Raw genomic sequence first — 24426 nt, 5'->3', positions numbered from 1 at the left:
CCACAAGTTTTTCTAGGAAGAAGCTATACTCTCCCACCAGAGGATAAAGCTTTTTTTTTTATCTATTTCATTTTATAAAATGAGTTTTACTTTGGTACAGAATTTAATACACAATTTGCATTTTAATAAATTGATTGTTATTGTAATTTTGGTCTAATAAAATTAGTTTCTTTAAAAAATCATTTTTTATAATATAGACAGAATTACCTTACTCTTGGGCAAGTAAAAAAAAAAGGGAAATATTTTATGATCAACAGAGCAAGATTGAAAGAAAGATGAGCAGTCTAATCTTTGTTGTTTTGTTGTTGTTGTCACAGGGTTTCACTGCAGTAGCCTTACCCAGTTTTGGTCCTCCTGCCTCAGCATGCTTGATGTGTTTTATTTTTAATTACATATTTATGTGTATGGGCGTATGTGGAGGTCAGAAATTCTCTCCTATGGTGTGGTGCCTGGGGATCAAACTAGGCCTTCTACCCTCTGAGCCTTCTCATCCCTAAAATGCTTTCATTTTTTGATCTTTTTGAAACAGTGGCCCATACTGGCCTTGAATTCCTGATTCTCTTGACTACATCTTTGATGTGCTGGAGCATATCAGCAATCTGTTTGCTAGTGATTCAACTCTGGACTTTTTCCTTAATCTTAGAAAACACGCAGGCTCCCCTATGGTCTAAGAATCTGTGCTTGTAAATTTTGGTAATTATAACAAGTCATTTGTCTTAGAGCTTTTTGTCATGTCATTTTTTTACATTTCTGGTTTGCCTTTTGCTTTTGAGAAATTGCGTTTTTGAGTTATTTTTATTGCATTTCTATTTGGTTAGTTCCCTTTGACTCTTTTTTTTTTCTTTTTTTTTTCATTCACTTTGACTCTTTAAGACCTGATTTCTACTTAGCTGGATTAAAAACAAAAATGGGTATGACAAAAAAAATTGGGGTAACATACCTAGGACTTCTGCTCTATAAGTTACAAGAAAGTTATGATTGTATTTGCTGAAAACATTACTAGTGTGTGTATGCAGTGTGGCTTTGGGGTAGCAATTCAGTTGACTGATGAAACAGTGAAGATGTCACCGAATTGGTGCCTTGGAGACATTTTAGCAAGTGGTGTGACACTAATTCCCAATCAGTCCAGATCCTGGTATTTCAGGTTTTTATATGCATATAAAAAAGTGTGTGTGTGTGAGTTGTGTGTCTGTCTGCGTGCCTGCCTGCCTGCCTGTCTGTCTGTCCCCGTCTGTGTCCATCCAGTCTCTTATTGTGGCAAAGTCCCTTTGTATTCTCATCTGTTCACAAAGCTGCCCTTTGAAATCAAATATTCTCCCAAGAGTAGCCTTGTCTTGATCCACTTACCCCACAGAAGCCACCTTCCTGCTTATTACTGAAACCTGTAAAATTTAAAATGTTGCTCCTTTGTTCCTATTTTATAGGTTTTGATTAGAGTTCAAGAGTCATCCTGTTTTTCATTTAGACCTGTGTGATTTCAGTTTGCGTTTTGGCCCTTGTCCACATGAACTAGTTTTATTTGTTCTTTTTGGCCCATGTCTACATGAATTAGTTCTAAATCACCATTACTTTTTAGTTTTATTTTTGTTAAGTTTTACTGGCTTTTGCAGGTATGACTCTTTGCATATTTTAGATTTCCCATTATCCTAGATAATTTTTATGTTGGAACTGACACCCAAGGCAGGGCCTCATGCTAGGCAGTTGCCGTACCACTGGGCTTTTTCCTTCCTTAGAAATATTTGTTTGATTTTTTTGGAAATAGTTTTTCCTTAGTATGTTATCAGCAAATAGATTTGTTTAATAAGTCTTTTTTATTAATTTTTACTTGATCTGTGCTTTTCCACAGTGATAATAATGTAGATTTCATTTCTTGGTTTTTAAGGCCTATTTTGATATGTGTATTCTATTTTTGAGTAATGACTCAAGCTTTTGGTTTTTTGAGACACGGTTTATCTAGCTTTTTGGAGCCTGACTTGAAACTTGCTCTGAAGGCCAGGCTGTCCTTGAACTCACAGAGACAGCACCTACCTCTGCCTCCCAAGTGTTGGGATTAAAGGCTAGCACCACCACCACCTAGTTGACTGAAGTTTTTTTGTGGATAGTAACAAGACTGCATTTAAGGAAATGTTTTGTCATCAGGCCTAAAAAAAAATGTTTGGATAAATTATACTTACCCTATTCTTAAATTTTAAATTAATTAATTAATTGATATTTTTGAGCCAGTTTTGCTGGGCTGCTTTCCTGGAACTCATCTGTGTAGACCAGGCTGGTCTCACACTTGGGGTGATCCTGCTGCCTTCCAAGAGCTGGGATTACAGGTGTGTTCTCAGTAAAATATCAGTTATCTACCAGTTATTTTCTCCCCTAATATTTATTTACATTAGTGATTGTGTTACAGCAAATGTGGCATCTTCTACTAAATGTAATTCTTCTTACTAGTAGATAGTCATTGGGATGGATGTTTTCTACTCTTCAGTTGAAAGTTTGGATTCTTGGGTTCAGGTTACTTAAATGCAGGATACAGTTTTAGTTCAATGTAAGTCTCTAGACATTAAGTGTGTTAATATTAGCTGACATATGATTACTTTTCTACAACAGTAACTGTGTGTCAGGAAGTTGTAGACAAATACAAATTAAGGAATGGAGTTTTCATATTCCCATAGTCCCAGACTATGTCCTTTTAGGCTACTGAGAAGAGGTTGTGCTCCTTGTAAGAACATTCAGTGCCTCACTTTGTCACAGCTCTAGACCTGCTTAGCCAGGTTGGCTTTTAATATCAGCTTGGTGTTTGCTGTGAATGTAAGGGGCCTGGGTTAAGAATGAGATCAGCAAGAGATTGAACGTAGCCAAAATCCAAGAGTGTCCTTAGGAGTTCTGTTCGACTGTAATGTGGCTCCCACTGCATTTGCCTTTCCAAATGTTTTTTCTCAGTCACCCTTCCCTTTTTCTATTCAGCCAAGTAAAACTGCCTTCCTAGTGCTTATTTTTATACTATTGTCTCTTTATGTTTATAGCCCAAACTGTTGTGTTGCTGCTCCAGCCTCCCCTATTTCTTGGCTAGTCTTTTACTAGAAAATAGTAGTTCTCTTCTCCTCCCAGCTCTTTTTCTTTGCCTGTGTGTATGTTTGTGTACCACTTGTATAACTGGTGTACCACTTGCATAAGAGGAAGCCAGAAGAGGATATTAGATTCTCTTCAGTTGGATTTAAAGATGGTTGTAAGCTACTATGTGGGTGCTGGGAATCAAGCCTAGATCCCAAGCTAGTGCTCCTAACTTTTGAGTCATTGCTCCACACCTTAGTGTTTTGTCCCCATTTTAGAAAATCTGTTCTGATCCTGTCTCTGTTTTACATTATAGTTAGTTTTTTTGTTTGTCTTAATATTTTGAGACAGGCTCTCAGGTAGCCCAGGCTGTCCTTGACCTCACTGTGAATCCTTAAAATTCTGATCCATTGTCTCATAGGGTGCTGAAATGACATATGTGCACCACTACCACAGCTATTATACATGTTGCTAGTAACATGACTATATGGCTTTATTTATGCTAGGCAAACTCTGTACCACCTAGGTGAACTACATCCCCAGCTTCTATTGTAGTGCCTTTATGGTGATTTGTGATTTACATATGTGTCTTATATTCTACACTATAGATTTCTGGTAGTTAGAAATTGTTGCTGTTATTTTTGTCTATCCCTAAAAATGTTGACACATTTTGCTCTATAATCTTCATTATTGAGAATCACTATTCTAATTTAAACTAGTGATTTATTGTGTTGGGATTTTATTTCTGAAGTGACTAATGTTAACTGAAAGTGCCTTTGTAAGTGAGAATACAAGTACTACACAGGTAGACTTTCATATTTTTAAATTAATTGACTTTTGAAAAATAAATCCATTGAAAGCAGAAAGGTATCCTCATTCAGCATTGTGTCAGTGTTTTAAAAGTCTTAAGAGATTGATTTTTACTGATTCTATGTTTCAAAGTCAGTTGGCAGGTAAGTTGATGTTACATTGGAATTTTCACCTGAAACATGGTAAAACCAAATTGCCTTCTGTATCACAGTATTTTCATTGAATTCATTCTTTTTCAGTAGGTATACCTGTTCTTAGGGATAACGGAGTCAGGTTATATTAGAGTGAATGTTACAGGCTCTGAATTGGTTGGGGGTGCTTTTGGCTGTTTTGATGGAGTTGTTATGATAAAAGGTAAAAGATATAAATATTATAACTAATTATTGCTTATCAACTGTTTTGTTATATGTAATTTTACTATTTAAAGTTAAAGCCTTTTTGTTTAAACAGAAAAGGGGGAAATGATGTAAGAGGGTCTTCTGTCTATCTGTTGCTTTCATTGGTTAATTAATAAAGAAAACTGCTTGGCCTGATAGGTCAGAACATAGGTAGATGGAGTAGACCGAACAGAATACTGGAAGAAAGAAAGCAGAGTCAGGCAGACGTCGTGCTTCTACCCAAGATGGACTGTGGTTAGAATCTTCTCGGTAAGCCACCACTTTGTGGTGCTACACAGATTATTAGAAATGGGTTAATCAAGATGTGAGAGTTAGCCAGTAAGAGGCTACAGCTAATGGGTCAGGCAGTGAATACAATTTGTGTGTTGTTATTTCCCGTGTAAAGCTAGCTGTGCGGGAGCCGGGCAGGACGAAAAGCAGGCCTGCTCGCCTCATCACTACAATAGGTTATCCCAGGACGCCTGTGACCTAGCCAGCCGTTGTTTCCGGTTTATGGGTGTGGGTACCAAGTTAACCCCATCAAGTATGAGTTCAGTACTGCGTAGTACTGAGACCTTTAATCATTCAGAAAATAGTTGGTTCGTTCCATAATTGGGCGAATGTTGCACCAGTGGGCATATCAATATGCCCAGTTAGTCATTATTGTACAGGGGCCATGCTCATTAAATATTTCCCTCTTCAGCATACAATGAGCAAGCCAGTAGATATGAAGATTCCATGTTGGTCCTGGCTTGGTTTTTCCATGTCCTGTGACTCTGGTGTCAGCAATAGGGAGTCTCAGAAGTGATGTTTGGAGGGGCAAAAGAGGGATGCTTCTTGTGGATTCCACTGACTGAACAACTCAAAAAAGGTAACCCTTACCTGTCACTGGTTTTTTTAATTTATGGGCTATATTTGGGGGGAAGGCAGTGTCATCAATTATACCCCAAGTGAGAGTGAACATCATGCAGTGTCTGTCTTTCTGGTTCTGGGTTACCACCCTCAGAATGATAATTACCACCATTTACATGGAAATTTCATATTTTTCATATTTTTCTAGGTGAATGATCCATTGTGTATGTAAACGTGTGTGTGTGTGTATGTACATATGTGTATGTTAATATTTTAGGAAGCTTCTATAGTTTTTCCATAAGGCATTTTCAAATGTCTCGAGTGTCTTTCCCATTTCATACTATCCTGTGTAGTACTCTGTGCCCCTTTCCTTTTTTGCCTCTTGTCCCCCATGATATCCTGCCTTCTGGTATTTCGGCTTACACACACAAGGTTAGCTAGCCTCTGCATATGAGCGAGAACATGCATTGTTTGTTTTTCTCAGACCCTCAAAATGGTATTTTCTAGTACCATCCATTTACTTGGAAATTTCATTTATCTTTTCTAGGTGAATAATACTCCATTGTGTATCTAAACTGTATTTTCATTGCTCATCAGTTGATGAACATCTGGGTTTCCATTTTCTATCTGTTGTGAATAGAGCAGCCATGAACACAAATTAGCAATATCTGTAACAGGAGTGGTATAGCTGGATCATGTGGTAAATCGATCTTTAGAGTCTTTGTGAGATGTATAGCTGGTAGTATCATTTGCCCCCTTCCATTTTGTGAGCCGAATCCTTTGTTTATGGAGGCCTTTTAGTTTCATGGAGTCTCTTTTATCCATTGTTGATTTTAATATTGGCACTACTGGTGTCTTGTTAAAGTCCTTCTTGTGATGAAAATTGAAGCACATTCCACATTTTCTATGAGTTTTAGATTATCAGGAGTACATGTCATGCTTTTAAGAGTGGAGTTTTATAGCTCAGCAGTTAAGAGCACACCTTCATGCATGCTTCAGCATTGCCAGGGCATAAATTTCATTTTTTTTCATTTATGTAGAAGCCCTGCATTTTTGATATGTTAGATATTTTAGCTCTTGGTTCAGTATCATTTCTGTTGAAGTCAGTAGAAGACAGGAAGCATATGGAAGTACTCTAATAATAGTCTTTGGGTCTTTAATAGTCAGAATATTGTGGTTAGGGATGGCCAGTGAAGAAGAAACTGTTGAAGTGCTGAGGATCTAACTCAGTGAGAGAGTGCTTGCCTGATACTCTGTTTACAGTGTTGGGAGTGGGACATTGACTCATACTGTATCTTTGTGTACTGACTGGATTCTAACATCTGTGAGACATGTCCTTTTGAATCTGTTAATGTGTGTGGAGGTGAAGAATACAAAGTGGAAAGAATACTAGGTATATCTCAGTTAAAATTTGGAGGTTAAAGCTTTCTTAGTATTTAGCATTCTGATTAAAGATATAAAAACGACTTGATTACTATTTAAAAGAGAACCATATTGAAATTTATTGTCACTAAATTTCTTTTCAAATAAATGGCTTCAAGGTTGTATAGGACAAACTTGTGACTTTTGCTTTGATTTCTGCTTTGCAGAGATTTGCTATATATCCTGTAAACACATGCTAACTAAGGTTCCCAGTCCAGAAGAGTAGTGAAGGAATCTTTGTTTCTTTTGATTATGTGGAGATGTTTATGTAGTGTTTTTATTTAGTAGGTAGTGGAGAACAACAGACAGCAAAAGAGCACCTTTGGTGTTCAACTTGAGGAAGACTTAAAAATGTCAAGAATATTTAGAACTCATTTGTAAAGGTACCAAGTAAACTTTAAAACGACTTTTGGTTGGGACACATTCCTTTAATCCCAGCATTGTAGAGGCAGTATCAGGTGGATATCTGTGAGCAATATTACTTTTATTGCTTTAATTAGTTCTTTCCGTGTGCCTTCTAGCCATATCTAGCCATCCCTTGGTTTCTGTTTTCTTCATTGCCTCCATTTCAGTTTTCAAGTCTTGAACTGTTTCCATTATCTGTTTGAATGTTTTTTCTTGGTTTCCTAGGGTATCTTTTAGGATGTTTCTATAGTCTTAGTGCATATATCTAATTTCATGCCAACTGGGGCTGGGTACCCCGTGGTCAGTTGTTCTCTGTATTTTTACCAGTAGGGCTTTTTGTAATGTTCTCTACCCCTGCAAAGAGCTTTGATGAGAGCTATATTATATTACCACTTCTATTTAGAAGTATGGCAGTGGAATCAGGTTAGCTATTGTACATCATTTGTACATCAGCTGATGGATAGGTGATAAAATGTGGTTCATGTGCATAATGTAGTTTTACTCAGTCATAGAGAAAAATGAAATTTAGAAGAAAATGGATGAATGTGGAAAAACTTAATGAAATAACCCAGACTCAGGAAATGAAATAACTGCATGTTCTCTTTCATAAATGAAACTAAGGGAGAGAGGGAAAATAGGTCTCCAGAATGAGATTGGGATGGACATGAAAAGTGCCTGTGACATGAAAACAGAAAAAGTATGAGGATGGAAAGGTGCAAGAGAGAAGGTGAGGGGAAGATCTTCAAAAAACAAGTTGTATTTTTAAATACCATAAAGAAGCCAGACAATGGTGGCACACGCCTTTAATCCCAGCACTGGGAGGTAGAGGCAGGCGGATCTCTGAGTTGGAGGCCAGCCTGGTCTACAAGAGCTAGTTCCAGGACAGGCTCCAAAGCTACAAAGAAACTGTTTCAAAAAACCAATAATAATAATAATAATACCACCATAAAGAAACCTAACACTTGGTGTGCTAATTAAAAAGAAATACTTAACCTCAGAAAGTAATTTTTTGACCCTCAAATTCTTGCTATTAATATTAATTTTTGTTTCTGGTGGGTTTAATTTTAAGCTGAAAATACACAACTAGTAGTATATTTCAGAGAGTGAAGACAGCTTGCCTCTAAACTTGATGACCTGAGTTCAGTTTCAAGGGTATTTATTGTGAAAGGGGGGAATCTGACTCACAAGTTGTCTTCTGGAATCCACATGTACATATAAAAAAAATATAAAAAGGCATTACACAATTTTTATAAATTATTTTATTTGAGAATTTATGCATAAGAATGCTGCACTTCATTGTTTCCATGGCTACCTCTTCTAGCTCTTTCAATCTCTATATTTTTTTTAATTTTTTTATTATATGTATAAGTGTTTTGCTTGTGCTTGTATCTGTGTGCACCACAGACATGCCACATTGGTGCTGGTAATCGAATGCATGTCCTCAGCAAGAACAGTAAGTGGTCTTATTCTCTGAGCCATCTCTTGGCCCTACTCTTTATAAGTTTATTAAAATTATTTGAGGGTGCTATACATGAGTACACTGGATTTGCATATTTCTACATCATTCCAGTTCATTTTGTATTTCTCAACCACACCTTCTAGAATTCATGATGTATTCTGTTTTTCTTTGCTTTATACACAGTGCCTTACTGAGTCCAGTTATGTTTCCCTTATTTGCATGTGTTTAGGGTTGGTCACTTAGGATTGAGATCAGTATCCTCCCAGAAAACACAGATTAACTTGTTCTTGGAATTAGCAGCTTTTGACAATTTGAACCTCTCTGACTCTGTTATTCAGTTTCAAAGTGCCATTTAAGATTGAGTGATGAAGAGCTGTGTTAACTTTCTAGGTTTAGTAGAATGCAAATGTGGTGTGAATAATGAAACCTAAATTTTAGCTGGGTAGGGTAGTGGTGACACCTTTAATCCCAGGCAGAGGCAGGTGGATCTCTTGAATTCAAGGCCAGCCTGAAGGCAAGTTCCAGAACAGGCTCCAAAAAGGTATAGAGAAACCCTGTCTTGAAAAACAAAACAAAACAAAAAAACCAACAAAAAAACCACCACCACCACCAACAACAACAAAAAAGGCAAGAAAGAAAAAATCCTAAATTTCATGAAATGGAATTTTCAAGTACCTAGAATTAGTATAAATTTTAGGCCTTTGTAAACTTCAGCTGAGAGTCTTAAGATTTAATTACTTAATTATCTTGCTCTTTCTTCATTTATTTTTGCTTAGCTAGCTCAAACTGGCTTCGTAGGTGAGGTTAGCCTTCAATTCCTGAACCACTTGCCTGTACCTTATCAGTTTATGGATTACAGCCATGCACCACCACATCTAGTTTAAAAGATCTTGACTTTGATATCTTTATCTTTGTCTGTAGCATCCGAGTCCCACTGACCTATTTGAAGCACCTTTTCCATGCATGACAATATTTCTAGACTGGAATTAGATAATTAACATACGCTTCTCCCTCCCTCTCAGGTTGTTCTGAACACTCCAGCCACTGTCACTGTGTAGATCAGGTTGGCCTCAGTTACTTTTTATGAAAAGCACGTTTGTAATTTATGTAAAAAATCGTTCAGTACCTTCCTGTTGGCCTTGAAATAAAGAACAAACATTTCAAGGAATAGTTAGCTACAGCCTTTCTAACTTTGCTAGCTTGAGATTTTTGTTCTTGGTAAATGTCCTATCTTCAGTGTATTAGATGTTATTGCTTCTTCTGGCCCCTATTACATATTTGTTATGTGATGTTTTACTCCTTTGACTTTTTTTTTCTTTTTGCTTTTGGGAGACCCACCACTCAGCTCTTAAATCAGACATGGAACCTTATGAATGCCTGACCTTACCTTGTTTCTTGGCAACTTAAATTATCCGGACTACCTCTTGCCTCTGGCCCTTTTCCTTTTCTTACTTCTGTATATCTTACTTTTACTCTGTGGTTGGCTGAGTGGCTGGGTGGCTGGTCCCTGATGTCCTCCCCCCTGTTCTCTCCTTGGATTTATTCTCTTCACGCCTGCTAACCCTGCCTGTCCTTGTTCTGTCTCGTTATTGGCCATTCAGCTCTTTGTTAGGGTCATGGGTGTTTTCAGGCAAAGAATCACAGCTTCACAGCATAAACAGAAGTCACATGCTGTTGATGAACTGTGGGCTGGGTCTGCCACCCCAGCTCCCAGCCGCCCGCACGGCTAGCATTACCCGAAATAATTACACGGAAACTGTATTCTTTAAACACTGCTTGGCCCATTAGTTTTAACCTCTTATTGGCTAGCTCTTACATATTGATCTAACCCATTTCTAATAATCTGTGTAGCCCACGAGGTGGCTTACCAGGGAAGATCTTAACCTACGTCTGTCTGGAGTGGGAGAATCATGGCGACTCCTGACTCAGCTTCTTTCTCCCAGCATTCTGTTCTGTTTACTCTGCCTATCTAAATTCTACCCTATCAGAGGGCCAAGCAGTTTATTAATTAACCAATGAAAACAACAGATAGACAGATGACCCACCTCCATCAACATGCCTTAATTTTTTTTTTTTTTAATGGGCATTGATGTTTTTCCATGGGTATCAAGTCCCCTGGATAGTTGTGAACTGCTATGTGCGTACTGGGAATTGAACCTGCATCCTATGGAAGAAAAGTCAGTGCTCTTAGTCCCGGAGCCATCTCTCCAGTCCCCATATTTGTACTTGTTAGGCATTAATTTGCAAGCTAATTTCTCTAACCAGTTAACATCTAGCCTAGGGATTAATCAACATGTTCATTGTGGCATATATCTTGTCTGTAGTAAATATTGTGCTGGATATACTGTGACTATGTTGTAATGTTTAAATTTGGCTGCTGCTTTTCCTGTCCCATTCATGCTGATTATTAAATGATGAAAGGAATTTTCTATTTTCAGGCCTGTGATACTTGTTTTCTCATTTGCATCTTTATTTATCTCTTTCACATAATACTAGCAGATTGTTACCTTATATAAAAAATGTTACCTTGTATAAAAAATGTTCTTGATTGTCATTGTCATTGTAATTGGTCTTCCCCCTATTACTTTTGTCTCTGGAGTTGTACATTTTCAGGTTCAGCCACACTGTTAGAGAGTAGTAACAAGTTACTGAAATATAGTAATCAGAAGGGTTACAGTGACTGATGTTTTAATCTCATTTTGTATTCATGACAGGAACAGAAAGGTCAAGCCCTTGGTTTCCCTAGAATCTTTCTTTACAAGGCCCTTAAGCATATTTCTCCCCTTCTCTCCAGAGGATTTAACATATACAGCTAGTGGTTTTAAATTCTGTCAGTTTTTCAGTGTACATTTTTGTTCACTCAGTTTCACAGAGGCAGAACCATGCTTTTCATTTTTTGGCATGGCTAGTAACATTGTACTATTTTTCAAAGCTTGGTTTATGATTGCTTGAGGTATATAGGAATGCCACTAGTCTCACATAATATATACTACTAGGTATTATACCTAGTATACCAAACTTGAGGATAGTGGGAAGTTGATGTATGCAGGTTTATCATGCTTTCAAAAGTCATGATGATGTTTCACACAGAAGTTTGCAAGCCACTTAACTTAGTACTTTTACATGGCTTAGAAATTGTGGAGTTCAGGAGCTAAGAATTTGATTTGTGGTGGGAGATCTCGGATAGACATTAAGTTAAAACCTAAAAAATATTTAAATAAGTTAAAACTATAATTTTGAGCCTTGTTGATTAGAAACCATGGGCCCTTAAAATTCAGAGAAGTACAGTTTTCTTGTTATTCCTAGGGATTGGTTTCATATCCTTCTCAAATCCACCTGTACCATGTGTAAGTAAGTCATTTATAGAAAGTTTATTTAGATAGCATATACAGGTCATCTGTAGAATATTGGTATGTGGTGTAACATTGGTATGAAGTACAATATCCTGTAAGTAGTTGCTGTGCTGGGCCGTTGAAGAAACGTTAGCAAAAAAAATTTTTTAAAAAAGTGCATGCATGTTCAGTGTGATTCTCCCAAGTTTTAAAAAACGTTTGTATGTGATTGGAGTACTGTGGTGTGTACATGTGGCATCCAGGATTTACCTTTGAATTCTTAGTGACATTTTGTCTCTTGAATCATAAGAGAACCTTGGGATTGCACTTTGATTCAAATGACAGAAAGGTGCATATGGTATTGTAAAGATAGTTATAAACTCTACTCTTGAGTACTTGATTGCATTAGGAGCTTTCATGTCAGTGATTGTGAACTGTTTACATTAGCACTCTGTTTCTAGCCTAGATATAGATTGTATTAATTCATATTTATATTCCTGAAAAGACTAAGTTAATATTTTTATAACTTGGGTGACAAACTTCCTAGATTTGAAATGTATCTATTTATTCAAAAGATTAGACATATAGTAATAGCTGTCAGTGATTTTTTTGTTGTTGTTGGTTTGTTTTTTTGTTTTTGTTTTTCTTTTTGAGGCAAGGTTTCTCTGTAGCTTTGGAACCTGTCCTGGAACTAGCTCTTGTAGACCAGGCTGGCCTTGAACTCACAGAGATCCGCTTGCCTCTGCCTCCTGAGTGCTGGAATTAAAGGCATGTACCACCACCACCAGGCTGGTTTTTAAATATTTAACTGACCAAGGTTTTTCAAGTATCCATAATGATGATTTAATAAATGATATATTGTATAATTGGCAAATTAATACATTTACCACTGTGCTTTTGCATTAGACCCTTAGAATTTGTTACTGTGTTTAAAATAAAAATTTGTGTTCTTTACCAACATTTTTCAATGGGGCCCTAGTCCTATTATTATTATTCTATGAGTTCAACTAAGGCTTCCACATAGAGGTGATATTTTATACAGTTTTCCTGTCTTATTGTACATAGCAAAATGTTCTGCAAGTTCATCTTTGTTGGTACAAATGGCAAGATAATCTTTTGTGTGTGTGTACACCATACTTTTTAATAATATCAAGATATTTGTATATTGTATAAATATTTACAAACAAAATATAGCTACATTTTAATATCAATTGTATACATTTCATGAAACCATTTTCCTTATCAAAGATGTAATTTGTAAACCTTAAATAATTGTGTATCTGTCCTCTTACAAGCAGATGACTTCAATTAAATTTATGAAGGCCATTACTCTGATTCATAAAAGTTTTAAGACATCAGATGAATACAGAGAAAACAATATGCTTCTGTTGTGGTCTGCTTCTGGAATCAATATTTTTTCTTCTGCCCAAGCAATATGAAAATCTGAGTTTCTTCAACACCATGCTTAAAAATTACAGGAAACAGAAATAGGAACAAAGTTGAAAATGTCTGTTACTTGATCTTACAAAAGCCAAAGCTAATAAATATGTTTTAAATGAATGGAGAAAAAAGATACACTAAAAAGCAAATCAAAGGTGTCTTGGTGATATCCAAGCTTTTCACCCTACGCAGAATGTTTAACTTTATAAAGTACAGACCTTGGAACATTAAGGAAGATGCATATTCCCAGTGGAAAAATAGTTGTATAATCTTAGTGTAGGAAACAAGAAACAAGAAAATTGCGTTACTATACTACACACACAGTATGCCTATTTTAAATTTTTAATATTTTAACAAACATTTGTCAGTTATAGACTAAGATAATTAACAAAGTACATGCCATCAAAATGAACTTTAGTAACCAGAAATGTAAATTTTCAAATAACAGATCAGATAATGGTACTATTTTCATGTAGAAATTAGTGACACAGTTGGGTGTATTTTATAGTGTTTAAAACACTCACGGACATACAGGACAAATTACCTTCAGCAGAAGTTTTACTTGTCTCACCAGTTAATTTTTTAATTTAAACCCTGCTTTTTTTCATATATCAATGAAGTCAATTTTTGGGCATTAATAAGCCTTCTCTAGCAGGTAGTCTGCCTATCTGTTATTTTAGGTTTGACAAGATTAGATTTTTATTTTTTTGAGACAATTACATTTTACTGGGGCTTTCATTTTGGTGTTTAGTAGGTTGAATGTTTTTTGCCAATCTCTACTACCTATTATTTCCCTATTTAAATCCCTTTTCGTATATAATTACACTAGCTCTGCCTTTGTAAGAACAGCTAATACTATCTCTAAAGTGCTCAGTTTTCAGTACATTAAAACTACTTAGCAAGAACAGTAGAGTAAAATGAACTTGACTTTATCTTGGGTGGAACTGATCAGAGCCAAACCTCAAATAGTTTTGGCTACATCCTGATTGCTGATGAGGACGTCTAGCAGGCTCAGTTTGGATTTTATGTGCTTGTATTCTGCCATTAGCATCCTGTCTTCCTTCTGTGGACTTCTTCCCATCTGTTTGAAAAACTGTTTATCAAATTCTTGCAGGACTTTTTGTAGCCTCTTCTTGTCAGCCCTAGTTTCTGGGAGATGGTCAAGAAGGACTGGCATAGTGGCCTCGTGTAAGTAGACATGGAGAGCTGGTTACTTCCCTTCTTTCTTTTCATCTGGTAGCAGTCTTCATAGGCTCTGTCTCAGAGTAGGTGAGGTGATCAACAGGAAGGCTGGACACTGGATTTGGTAAAGAAGGTTGTTTCTCTGTGGACGGTCTTCATCAGAGTCATCTTCCGTAATTGTTAGAATCAGGGACGGTGTTGACAAGACTGCTTGGTAATTCTCCATCAGTCATAAAAAAAGGCTTAATGAGGTTATTGTGTTGCTTAGTTACTTTCACATCATCCTGGATCTGGTCTCTCTTCTTCATCACCACAGTATCTGAAGTCTCTTCTGCAGCAAAGCTTGGCTTAGGACTCATAGCTTCTAACTCGCCATTTTCTCTGGGCACTGGAGGCTGTTCCTCAGGGTAGGTTTCTCTGGGGGATTTGGGAGTACTCCCTTTTTCTTCCAACAGCTTCAGCTTTAGTTCTTTGAGCTGCATCCCTTAGCCAAATCATTCATCTGTTTCAGAACCTCAGGATTCGAAGTCTTGTCCTGTGTGAAGGCTAATATTTCTTTTTTTGTTCAAATTTTTCTTCAGACTTCTGAATCTTCCTCTTGAGGCTCTGAATCTGCCTTGTGAGCTGTGTAATAGTCTGGGGCTCCTTGCCATTTCCACCACTGCATGGAGAAGAGCTTTGTGGCATCATAAACTGCTGACTGCTGGGTGGCGACTAGGTTGATGTAGGGTCTTAGGGTCCAGGTTGAACCTCTGACAAAAGATGGAGCACCGTGGTAATAGCGACGGATTGTCACCATTGATGATGTGATAGAGTAGCCTGCTGGTGCCTGTAGACTGAAGTTCTTCTTGTCTGTGGCATCTTTATGAGTTGGCATGGGGTCTTTACCTCAAAGTGGCAATCCTGCCTCCAGGAATCTCAGAATGAGACTATGCACTATATTGTATTTAGTGACTACTTAGGTCCACATAGCTTGGCTCTTGCAAGTTTAGTGAACATGAAGTGAGTGTTAGATGATTAAAAAACATTCTGTGGGGCTGCAGAGGTGACTCAGCAGTTAAGAACACTGGCATTTCTTCCAGGGGACCCAATCAACCAGTAGCCATATGGCAGTTCACAACTGTCTGTAACTCCAGGTCCAGGAGCCATGACATCTTTACACAGACATGCATTCAGATGAGACAGCAATGCATGTAAAATAAAAATAAGTCTTTACATTTTTTTTTTGAAAAAAACACATTCTGTCTCATTCCTTATGTTTTTTTTTTTTTTTTTTTTTTTTAAATCTTAGAGTTTCATACATGAGTACTGTAACATAGGGCTTGCTTGTTGGGGTTTCTGTCCTGCCCGGTTCCTGCAGCTGTTAAGTTCCAAAGAAATCACACAGAGTCTGCATTGCTTATAAACTGATTGGCCCATTAGCTCAGGCTTCTTGTTAAGTCTTATAACTTATATTAACCCATTATTCTTACCTATGTTAGCCAGGCAGGTTACATCTTGCTTCTTCCCTGGTCTGGGCAGGACTGGGAGAAATGGGCTTCCTTCTTCCCAGAATTCTCCTGTTCTCATCACCCCGCTTCTACTTCCTGTCTGGTTGACCTGCCTATACTTCCTCTGTGGCCAATCAGCGTTTATTTAAAACATGAGTGACAGAATACAGACAGTTCTCCCATACCAGAGTACTGTTCATTTCCACCCCCCCATGCTTCCCTTATCCCCGACTTCCTGTCAAATTCATGACCTTTTTGTTGTTTTACACACACACACACAAACACACAAGAGTATATATGTTCTGTCCATTTAGTATTGTTTGTATGTGGTGTGTCTAGGACTGCTCATTTGGGATTGGATAGCTTCTAACATGAGGCTTGTCCCTGGAGAAGACTCTCATCAGCCATTAATTGCTTTGTAGCTTCAAATAGGGGTGAGTCCTTGTGAGATTTCTCCCATCCGTAGTGGTATGTTATCTGGTGTTGTGCTGGTCTTGTTTAGGTGTCTTATGTTGAGGTTTTATGAATGCAACTTCCTGTCAAGTCTAGAAAACATTCTTTGTAGTGGTTCCCTGGAACTCTGGCTGTGGAAGTCTTTTCTTCTACCTCCTCTGTATTGTTCTGTGTCATATGTAGAGACTGTGTTATAGATGTACTGATATATATGTGTTGGGGACCTCACAAACAGTTCTCTGCATTTTGATCACTTATTGACTCTGTAATAGTCTCTGTCTGTTGCAAAAAGAAGCTGCTTTGCTGAGTGATGAGGGCTACACTTACCTGTAGGCATATGGATAAATATTTAGAGGTTATGCTGGTTTAATAAAATGGTACTGTAGATTTCTTGTAGTCTGTAAAGTCACCACAGGGTAGTGGCCTGGATTTATACTACAGTTTATAAATCCTTAAATCCAGATAGACAGCTATGGGTTACCCCAACATATACTTGCTACTATTTCACCTTGGGGGATATCTTGCCTTTATGATCATTGTTGTGGTTCATTGGCATCCTGATTGGTAGGAGTGTTGCTTACTTTTCTTCCTGGACAGTTTGGATAGCACCTCTGGATTGTGTCACCAGACAGGAGGCTTCCAGGTCAGTTGCAGCTTGGTTCCTCTAAGTGTGTGGTGTCTTCAGTAAAGGACTTAGCTCCAGGTTCTGAGAGGTAACCAAGGACAAGGGTAAATTGTTTTGCTAGTCTCCTCAAACCTTCTGACCAACAATTTGAAGGGAAGCTTTTCATGCCTGGCACTGTATCTTATTTATGGCTTTTTGAGCATATCATTTATCACCTCACTTGGGGTAGCTTCTTTTCAAAGTTTGCATACATTAACAAATATATTTTTAAGTAAGATGTCCTTAAGTCTTTTTTTAAACTTAGTCATTTCACCCTCATTCTTCTCCCTTTAAATTTCCTTGCTATCCATGTGTGCAGTTAAAGGTGTCACATCCAGTTTTCCTATTTTCCCCTTCATAGAACCTGTGTCCTGTCATCCCAGTCTCTAACATTCCTTCTAGCCCACCCTTACCCCTGGTTTCTGCAGTTAGCCCAGGTTATTACATACTCACTCCTATAAAGATTGTAGGCTGCAAACATTCAGTGTTCTTCTGGTCTGGATTACTTGATTCAGTAATACATTACTCATATATTTCAGGTATTTGGACCTTAAGAGGAATTCAGATTTAAAGTGTTTTCTATCATTCTGTAGGGTAGCATTTGCTGCTACTGCTTCTGCATAGAGGGTTTTTGTGTTGTGAGCCACTTATTTTTTATTTTGTTGTTTGTGTCTGATATCATACTCAAAATTATCACCAACACCAGTGTCAGTGAGAGTCATTCATATATTTTTAGAAGTTTTGAACAGTTTTACAAGAGTTTTCATACAAATATTTAAGCTTTTTTTTGTATGTGTTATAAATGGCTGTTTCCTTCCTTCTGTTTGAGGGAGATAATTATTTAGATTTTCTGCTGTTTTACTGTTTGTTCCTTATAATCTATTCTTGGTAGCATTGTCTGTGAATCTATGTGCATTTGTTTTTGTCTATGTCTTAGTAGCAGAGCATATTAGTTGGATTACTATGCCTTTTTAAATATAGTTTTAAAATTGAGAGTATGATAATTTGAAATTTCTTTTTCTTTCTCAAAATGGTTATATTTTATGGATTTATCCACATTTTCAAAGGTTTTTGGGATTTTTTTTGTGTGTGTTTGTGTATGTAAGGATGTTGATGTTGAGTGTTAGTCAAGTTGAAATGGCCTTTGTCTAATAAACACAGGTAGTTTTTGCTTGAATAATATATGAAAATGCTTATGTAATCAATTACAATAATCAATTATTGATAGCTTTAAAACAGATATATAGCAGATAGATAATTTCGACTACTCTTTATAGGGTTTTTGTGTTAGCACATGTCTGTGTCATTACCCCTCCCAGTCCTTTAGACTGATTCCCAGAACTAATGAATGGTTACAGTCTGTAGTCAGATTTTCAGCTCCTGAATAATGACACGGAGGCTTATTAACTATGAAACTATGGCCTTAGTTTAGGGTTGTTCCCAACTAGCTCTTATAAATTAACCAGTTTATATTAATCTATATCCACATGGCTCATTACCTCTCCTCCATACTGTGCATCCAACTGCCCCCACATCTACTTGGAAAATCCCTTGCTTCTCAGATTCTTCCCAGAGTTCTTATCTCTGCCTGGAAGTCCTGCCTATTCTCTCTTGGCTAGCTATTGGCCATTCAGCTCTTTATTAAACCAACCAGAAGGCACTTTAAGCAGGTGAGATAAAACAGCGATACATCTTCACACAGTATGATCAAATGATGACAAGAGTCATCAATCAAGCCTAAGTCCTTGTGTTATAGTGGCAGATTCTTCAGTGGTCCTCCAATATGATTTACCCACTCCTCTCCCCTTTCTACCTCTAGGTCTCTGTTCCCAGATCACCTGCCACATTTTTCTAGTGCCAAGCAAGTTATCACAGCTCATTCTGGGGCCTGATGTTCTCAGGAATGTACTCCAGTGTCATCCTGGGGCTGCAGAATTCCATCTAAGATCACTGTGTCCTGTTATTTTCTGGATTCCCTTCTGATAACCACCCTGTTCTGACTCTGTTACATGGAACCTATGCCATCTTTTCTGTCAGGAGCTACATTTATATAATTAACTGATGAACCTTTAGGCCATAACTTAATGTGTTTCCAATGCCAACACTATGACAATATAGTAGCAGTAGTAGAAAACTAGTGACATACAGTGTTGCCATTATTTGTATGAAAGATAAATTTTTATTTTAAGCAACCCAAATAAAAAACTAAAGGAATAACTTTAAAATGATCTGGGATTCAATAAAATGTTATTTTGGCATATTTTCACCGTCTTGTTTACTCCCTTAACTCATCCTGAAGAGTGGGAGATGTAGTTGAGAGAAGTGGGTTACTCTAAGAGACTTTGAGTCCAAAATGAGAAACTGATGTGGTGCATGGTTTGATAGAACTTGAATGATTAACCTGGTGTGGGAGGTCCTTCTTTCTTTGTGTTGCTTGTACTGATTAATGAATAAAGAAATTGCCTTGGCCAGATAGGAGCAGAACTTAGGTAGGCGGGAAAAACAGAACTGAGTTCTGGGGGAAGAAAGCAGAGTCGAGAGACGCCATCGATCCTCTCCCTGAGACAGATACTGGTTAGAATCTTTCTTGGTAAGCCACTGCCACATGGTGATACAGATTAATAGAAATGGGTTAAATCAAGATGTGAGAGTCAGCCAATAAGAGGCTAAAGATAATGGGCCAAGCAGTGATTTAATTAGAACAATTTCTGTGTGGTTATTTCAGGGCTAAGCTAGCTGGGCAGCCAGGAAGAACAAGCGGGCCCTCTCCCTACAACAATTAACCTATTTTTGAAAAAGTCACCTGAAACAAGTGTGAAGAATAGCTCTTAGAATTTGAACCTTAGCATGTATGCTGCATTCAGAGTGTTGGAAGAAACAGAAATCAAGGTGGTGTTTGTCTTACAATAGAGTGTTTGGTTTAATAATCAAACAAGCATTTAAAAATTACTTGCTTTCTTATATACCAAGGCATCACCTGCCCAGGGATGGTGATGTACTGTAATTGAAGTCAGATAACTCTAGCTTATGTTATGTTAACAAAAAGTGAGGACAAGGACTCTGAGTTTAGAGCCAATTGGGCTATGGAGTGAGACCCTATCCCAAAATAAAATCAGAAAAAGTAGCCCTCTCATAATTAGTTTATCTTTTAGCATTATTCTTTTCAAATAGTTTGTCTTTCCTAGGACTTTGGAAGTTTTGGTTATAAAAAGCTAGTATTTTTTGATGTTTGGCTTAATAACCAAGCTTGATGATTTTGTTCAGAGGTATAAAACAAGAAGGTTTGGAAGTGGTAGGGCCTGCTACAGACATCATATACATTGCTCTTTAGTATTAAAGCAAATTTCAGGATGGTGTCTGAAGTATGACACCCAAAGTTGTCCTCTGGCTCCCTCATGAACGTTGCATACATTGTACACACTTGTGTACCTTCATATGAATACACATGCACAATACAAAGAAAAATTAAAAGTTTAAGAGTAGTGAAAAATGCCTTGGTGTTCATTAATATGACTGATTTTTTTTTATCTAGAGAGCAAATTGAATTTGGGGACCTAAATGACCTTAATCAAGTCTTGGAGAGAAAATAAAATTCAGATGAGCTATTAAGAGAGTTAGGCCGGCCAAGGTGGTGCATGCCTTTAATCCTAGCAGAGGTGGGTGGATCTCTGAGTTCGAGGCCATCTTGGTCTATAGAGCTAGGGTCAGGATAGGCTCCAAAACTACACAGTGAAGCCCTGTCTTGAAAAAATGAAAAAGAAAAAAAAAGAGTAGGAATGCACGAGTGTAAATTGGTGGAGCAGAAGTAGTATCTGTAGGGTCCTATCATTAGGGGGATGAAAGAGCAAAAGCACACTACTTGTCTTGTTAATGTAGACATATGTCCTTAATGTTCTGCTGCTTTTAGAGTTAGTTCATTTGTTTCTTTTCCAGAGGACAGATAAAGGGGATGTGTTCTTTCCTCCTAACATGTGGGTTCTGTGGCATGAACTAGGTTTTAGCTTTGGTTGCAGTTGCCTTTACTGGCTGAGGCAACTCCTTGGCTTTCTTTTTATAATATTTATTTATGATAAATATGAGTATATTAAGTATGAGTATTAAGGTGGAAATGTCAGGAATAATTTACATGTGAGTCTAAGGATCTTACTCAGATGGTTTGACTTAGTTGTCCTCAAGCATTAAGCATATGTAGGTTTGCCTGCTATCCCAAGTTCAGCATAACTTTCATTCAGTTCCACAGTATAAAATTATGTAGATTGCTTTTTTTGTTGTTTCTTTGATTGATTTTACAAGGCAGGGTTTCTCTGTGTATCAGCCCTGGCTGTCCTGGAGCTAGCTCTTGTAAACCAGGCTTGTTTCGAACTCACCTGCCTCCCTAGTGCTGGGATTAAAGGTGTGTGCCACTACTGCCCAGCCCTGTAGATTGCTAATATTTTATCTGTTAGCAGTTTTATCAATTCGCAATTGTGATACTCATATACAAATGTCTTGGTGATCATATGTAGATACAAACAACATATTCTCAATGTTATCAGAGTCAAGTTGTTTTATAATTACTAATGACCTAATTTTCCTGTTTTTGTTCTCTAATCACATTGTCATTATGCAGATACTTAACTGCTTTTCAAGGAAAGGAGTTAGAATACCAGTGCAGCAATGTTTGTTTCTGGTGTGGAATAACATTAGGTGGACCACATTTGCTTTTCATTTTGCTTGTAAAATCTCAGCATCTCTTTCTGGATAATGTGCATTTTAATGTTTGATTATTATATACTATAGAAAAATTATTGTACATAAACAGACTAATGGCAATTTTTAATTTCTAAGGCTCTTGAGCTACCATTTTCAGAGGTTCATATTGTTGCTGTTCTATATTTTGTGATAAAATGAAAGTGAAACATAGAAAGTAGTGTCTGATATTTATAGCCAAGTGTATCCCTAGACCATCACTGTTATTCCAGAAATAAGAATACAATACAGCTCTGGATTTTAGTCTGCCTGTTAGGATATTCTGTGGACTTGAAATACACCCGTAGTATGTTTTATAGTTACAGGAGACCTGGCTGTCAGAATGAGCTAAGCAGTTCAATACAGATTCAAAAGGCCCCAGATTATCAAGAGCCTCACCTGATTGTGTTTTGGAAATTAGACAGAATCATATTAAGTAAGATATGTCTTTTACTGTTGGTTTCTTATAGGAGCTTCAACACATAATGTTACCAAAGATTAAATGATTGTTACATAAGAATAGTGTTCGTGTTAGGCATGTGCTTGCTCTTACACGTGGAGGTGTGCAGAGTGAGTCAGATGTGACTAATAATATATAACAATGAAAATTTATAATGAGTATATTATAGAGTAAATTAATACATGGCTCTATAGTGTCTGTCATTTGCCATAAACGAAAGCAGTAATCAATCAAAACAAGCAGTTGTTGATTCCATTGACTAAGCTGATATGTTTAGTTGGGTTTGACATTCTCTACTACTCCCCTCAGAGCTGGCAGTTCTGCAGATTATGTCTTTGAATTTTCTTTTTTGTTCTTTTGCCCAAATTATAATTGCTTTAATTTTGAAATCTTGTCTGGCCTTGAGCATGCAGAGGTCTGTTTGCCCCTTTCCCTGATCCTGCCTCCTGACCATTGGGATTAAGCATATTTACCCATTTGTCTATATAAATGCTTTGTGATTTCTTGATCATATGCTTCTTAGGAGTGACATTGCTTTGAGTGGTGTTCATTCATTCCTTCCCTCTGTCTCTTGCCCCTCCATCAGTTAACTAATTCCTTGACATTTTCATACATGTATTCAATGCTTCTTGACTATTATCCACTCTCAACCCCCACTCCCACATTACCCATGAATCTGTCCTCCACATGTCCTCTTCCCACTTCAGGCACACACACGTCCACACACTTGAGCGTGTAACTCCCGAAGTCCAGTTAGTACTGCCTGCTGTAGTATTGATTGATCTTGATGGCTTGATCTTTTGCAGGTATCCATGACTGTAGTGAGTTCAGTAGTGCAGTCACCATGTTCTATCCCAAAGACAGCATTCACAGTGCTCCACCCTGTCACCTTGTTCTTGCATTCTTGCTTTCCCATGTTCAGCAATGCTTCATGAGCCTGGGGTAGTTGGTACAGATGTCCCATTTGGAAAAGAGCACTTAACAATCACTTGTTCTGAGTACTTAGATCAGGTTTGTGGTTTTGCATTGTCCAGTGCTCACTGCACAGAGATGTTTCTTTGAATAAGGTTGAGAACATCACTAACTCTGTAAGTAGAAACATGAATACTTGAAGGGTGTTTGCAGCATCCATTTTGCTGAACAGCTTTAGTGTTTAGATGTGTCTTCTTGGAACTCTGATCTTCCAAACTGTGGGCTTTTGACCTAGTTTATAATACCCAGTGTGAGTTCCTCCTGTGGAAGCAGGCCCCAGTCAAATCTAGAAGTGGTTGCTTTCCCACACTTTTTCAGTGTCTGAAAAGCAATGACAATTCTTATTTCATTCCTTCGTTTGTTCGTTTCATGGTTTTTTCAAGGCAGGGTTTCTCTTCAGCTTTGGACCCTGTCCTGGAACTCTCTTTGTAGACAAGCTGGCTTCGAACTCACAGAGATCCGCCTGCCTCTGCCTCCCAGCTGCTGGGATTAAAGGCATGTGCCACCACAGCCCCAGCAACAATTTTTATTTTTATGCTGTTTTTTGAAACCAGAATAGAAACAGTCTATCACTAACTTTTATTTCTTAGCCATCTTTGATTATTTCTGTTGTACTGTTTCTTTGATTGTGTCATAAAGTTGTGGAGGAAAAACTATTCCTCAAGATTGCTTTGAAAAGTGGTTTCTTGACCAGTTTATTTTGTGTACTCCTTTGGTCTTTGCATATTGGTTGTCTTTGGTTCTTATTAAAGTTTGTTTTTTGTAATTTTTAGTAGTCTTGTATACAAATACTACCTTGTATATAAATAAATACAGACAGAAGTATGATAAATTTATTGGAGGGGAGCGCCAGGTGTTGCCTCTGAAGTTTCCGGTATTAATGAGTTGTCTTCTCTGGCAAAGACCTAGGCTTTCTTCTGGTTCAGGAAGCTCTTCCCTTACTAGATAGACATAAGAACTGTCTCCAAAGGCTGCTTTTATTTTTGTTTTTTATCTTCAACTTTGGTTTTGGGTATGCATATCTTGGGTCTGTCATTCAGCAGCCATGTGCTTTTTTTGTGTATCTTTAAAGTTTTTTTTTAAAAAAAAAAATTTAATGTGTATGGATGTTTTGTGTGCCATGTATGTGCCTGGTACCATAGGAAGCCAGAAAAGGATGTTGGACTCCTTGGGTCTGAATTTGCAGATGGTTGTGAGCTGCCATATGGATGCTAGACATAAACTCCAGGTCCTCTAAAGAGCATCAAATGTTCTTAACTTCTGAGCCAGCTTTCCGGGCTTTATTTCCCTTGATTTTCATGTTTTTTTTTTTTTTTTTTTTTTTTTTTTTTTTTTATT

The 24426-nt window shown here is 37.4% G+C and overlaps 1 protein-coding gene and 1 pseudogene across 9 annotated transcripts in view; one reads left to right on the top strand and one right to left on the bottom strand.

The window, feature by feature from the left end:
* The window catches only part of Wac (WW domain containing adaptor with coiled-coil), a 66196-nt gene that overhangs the window by 6584 nt on the left and 35186 nt on the right, over positions 1-24426 (top strand). The window contains exon 1 of one of the 9 annotated variants that reach the window (XM_050132936.1): positions 4970-5100. The exons of the other annotated variants lie outside the window; for them this stretch is intronic. Coding sequence (XP_049988893.1) covers positions 5037-5100 — 64 coding nt within the window. The 5' untranslated portion in view covers positions 4970-5036. Of the gene's footprint in view, positions 1-4969; positions 5101-24426 lie in introns of those variants that run through there. 9 annotated transcript variants of the gene reach the window in all.
* On the bottom strand, positions 10968-18438 carry LOC126495343 (protein FAM13C-like; annotated as a pseudogene).

The sequence above is a fragment of the Alexandromys fortis genome, unplaced genomic scaffold (assembly GCF_014885135.2).
Source record: "Alexandromys fortis isolate MF-2015 unplaced genomic scaffold, M_Fortis_MF-2015_v1.1 scaffold_468, whole genome shotgun sequence".
NCBI classification, from domain to species: Eukaryota; Metazoa; Chordata; class Mammalia; order Rodentia; family Cricetidae; genus Alexandromys; species Alexandromys fortis.
Note: the sequence above shows the minus strand (reverse complement) of the source record. Positions and strands in the feature narration are given on the sequence as shown.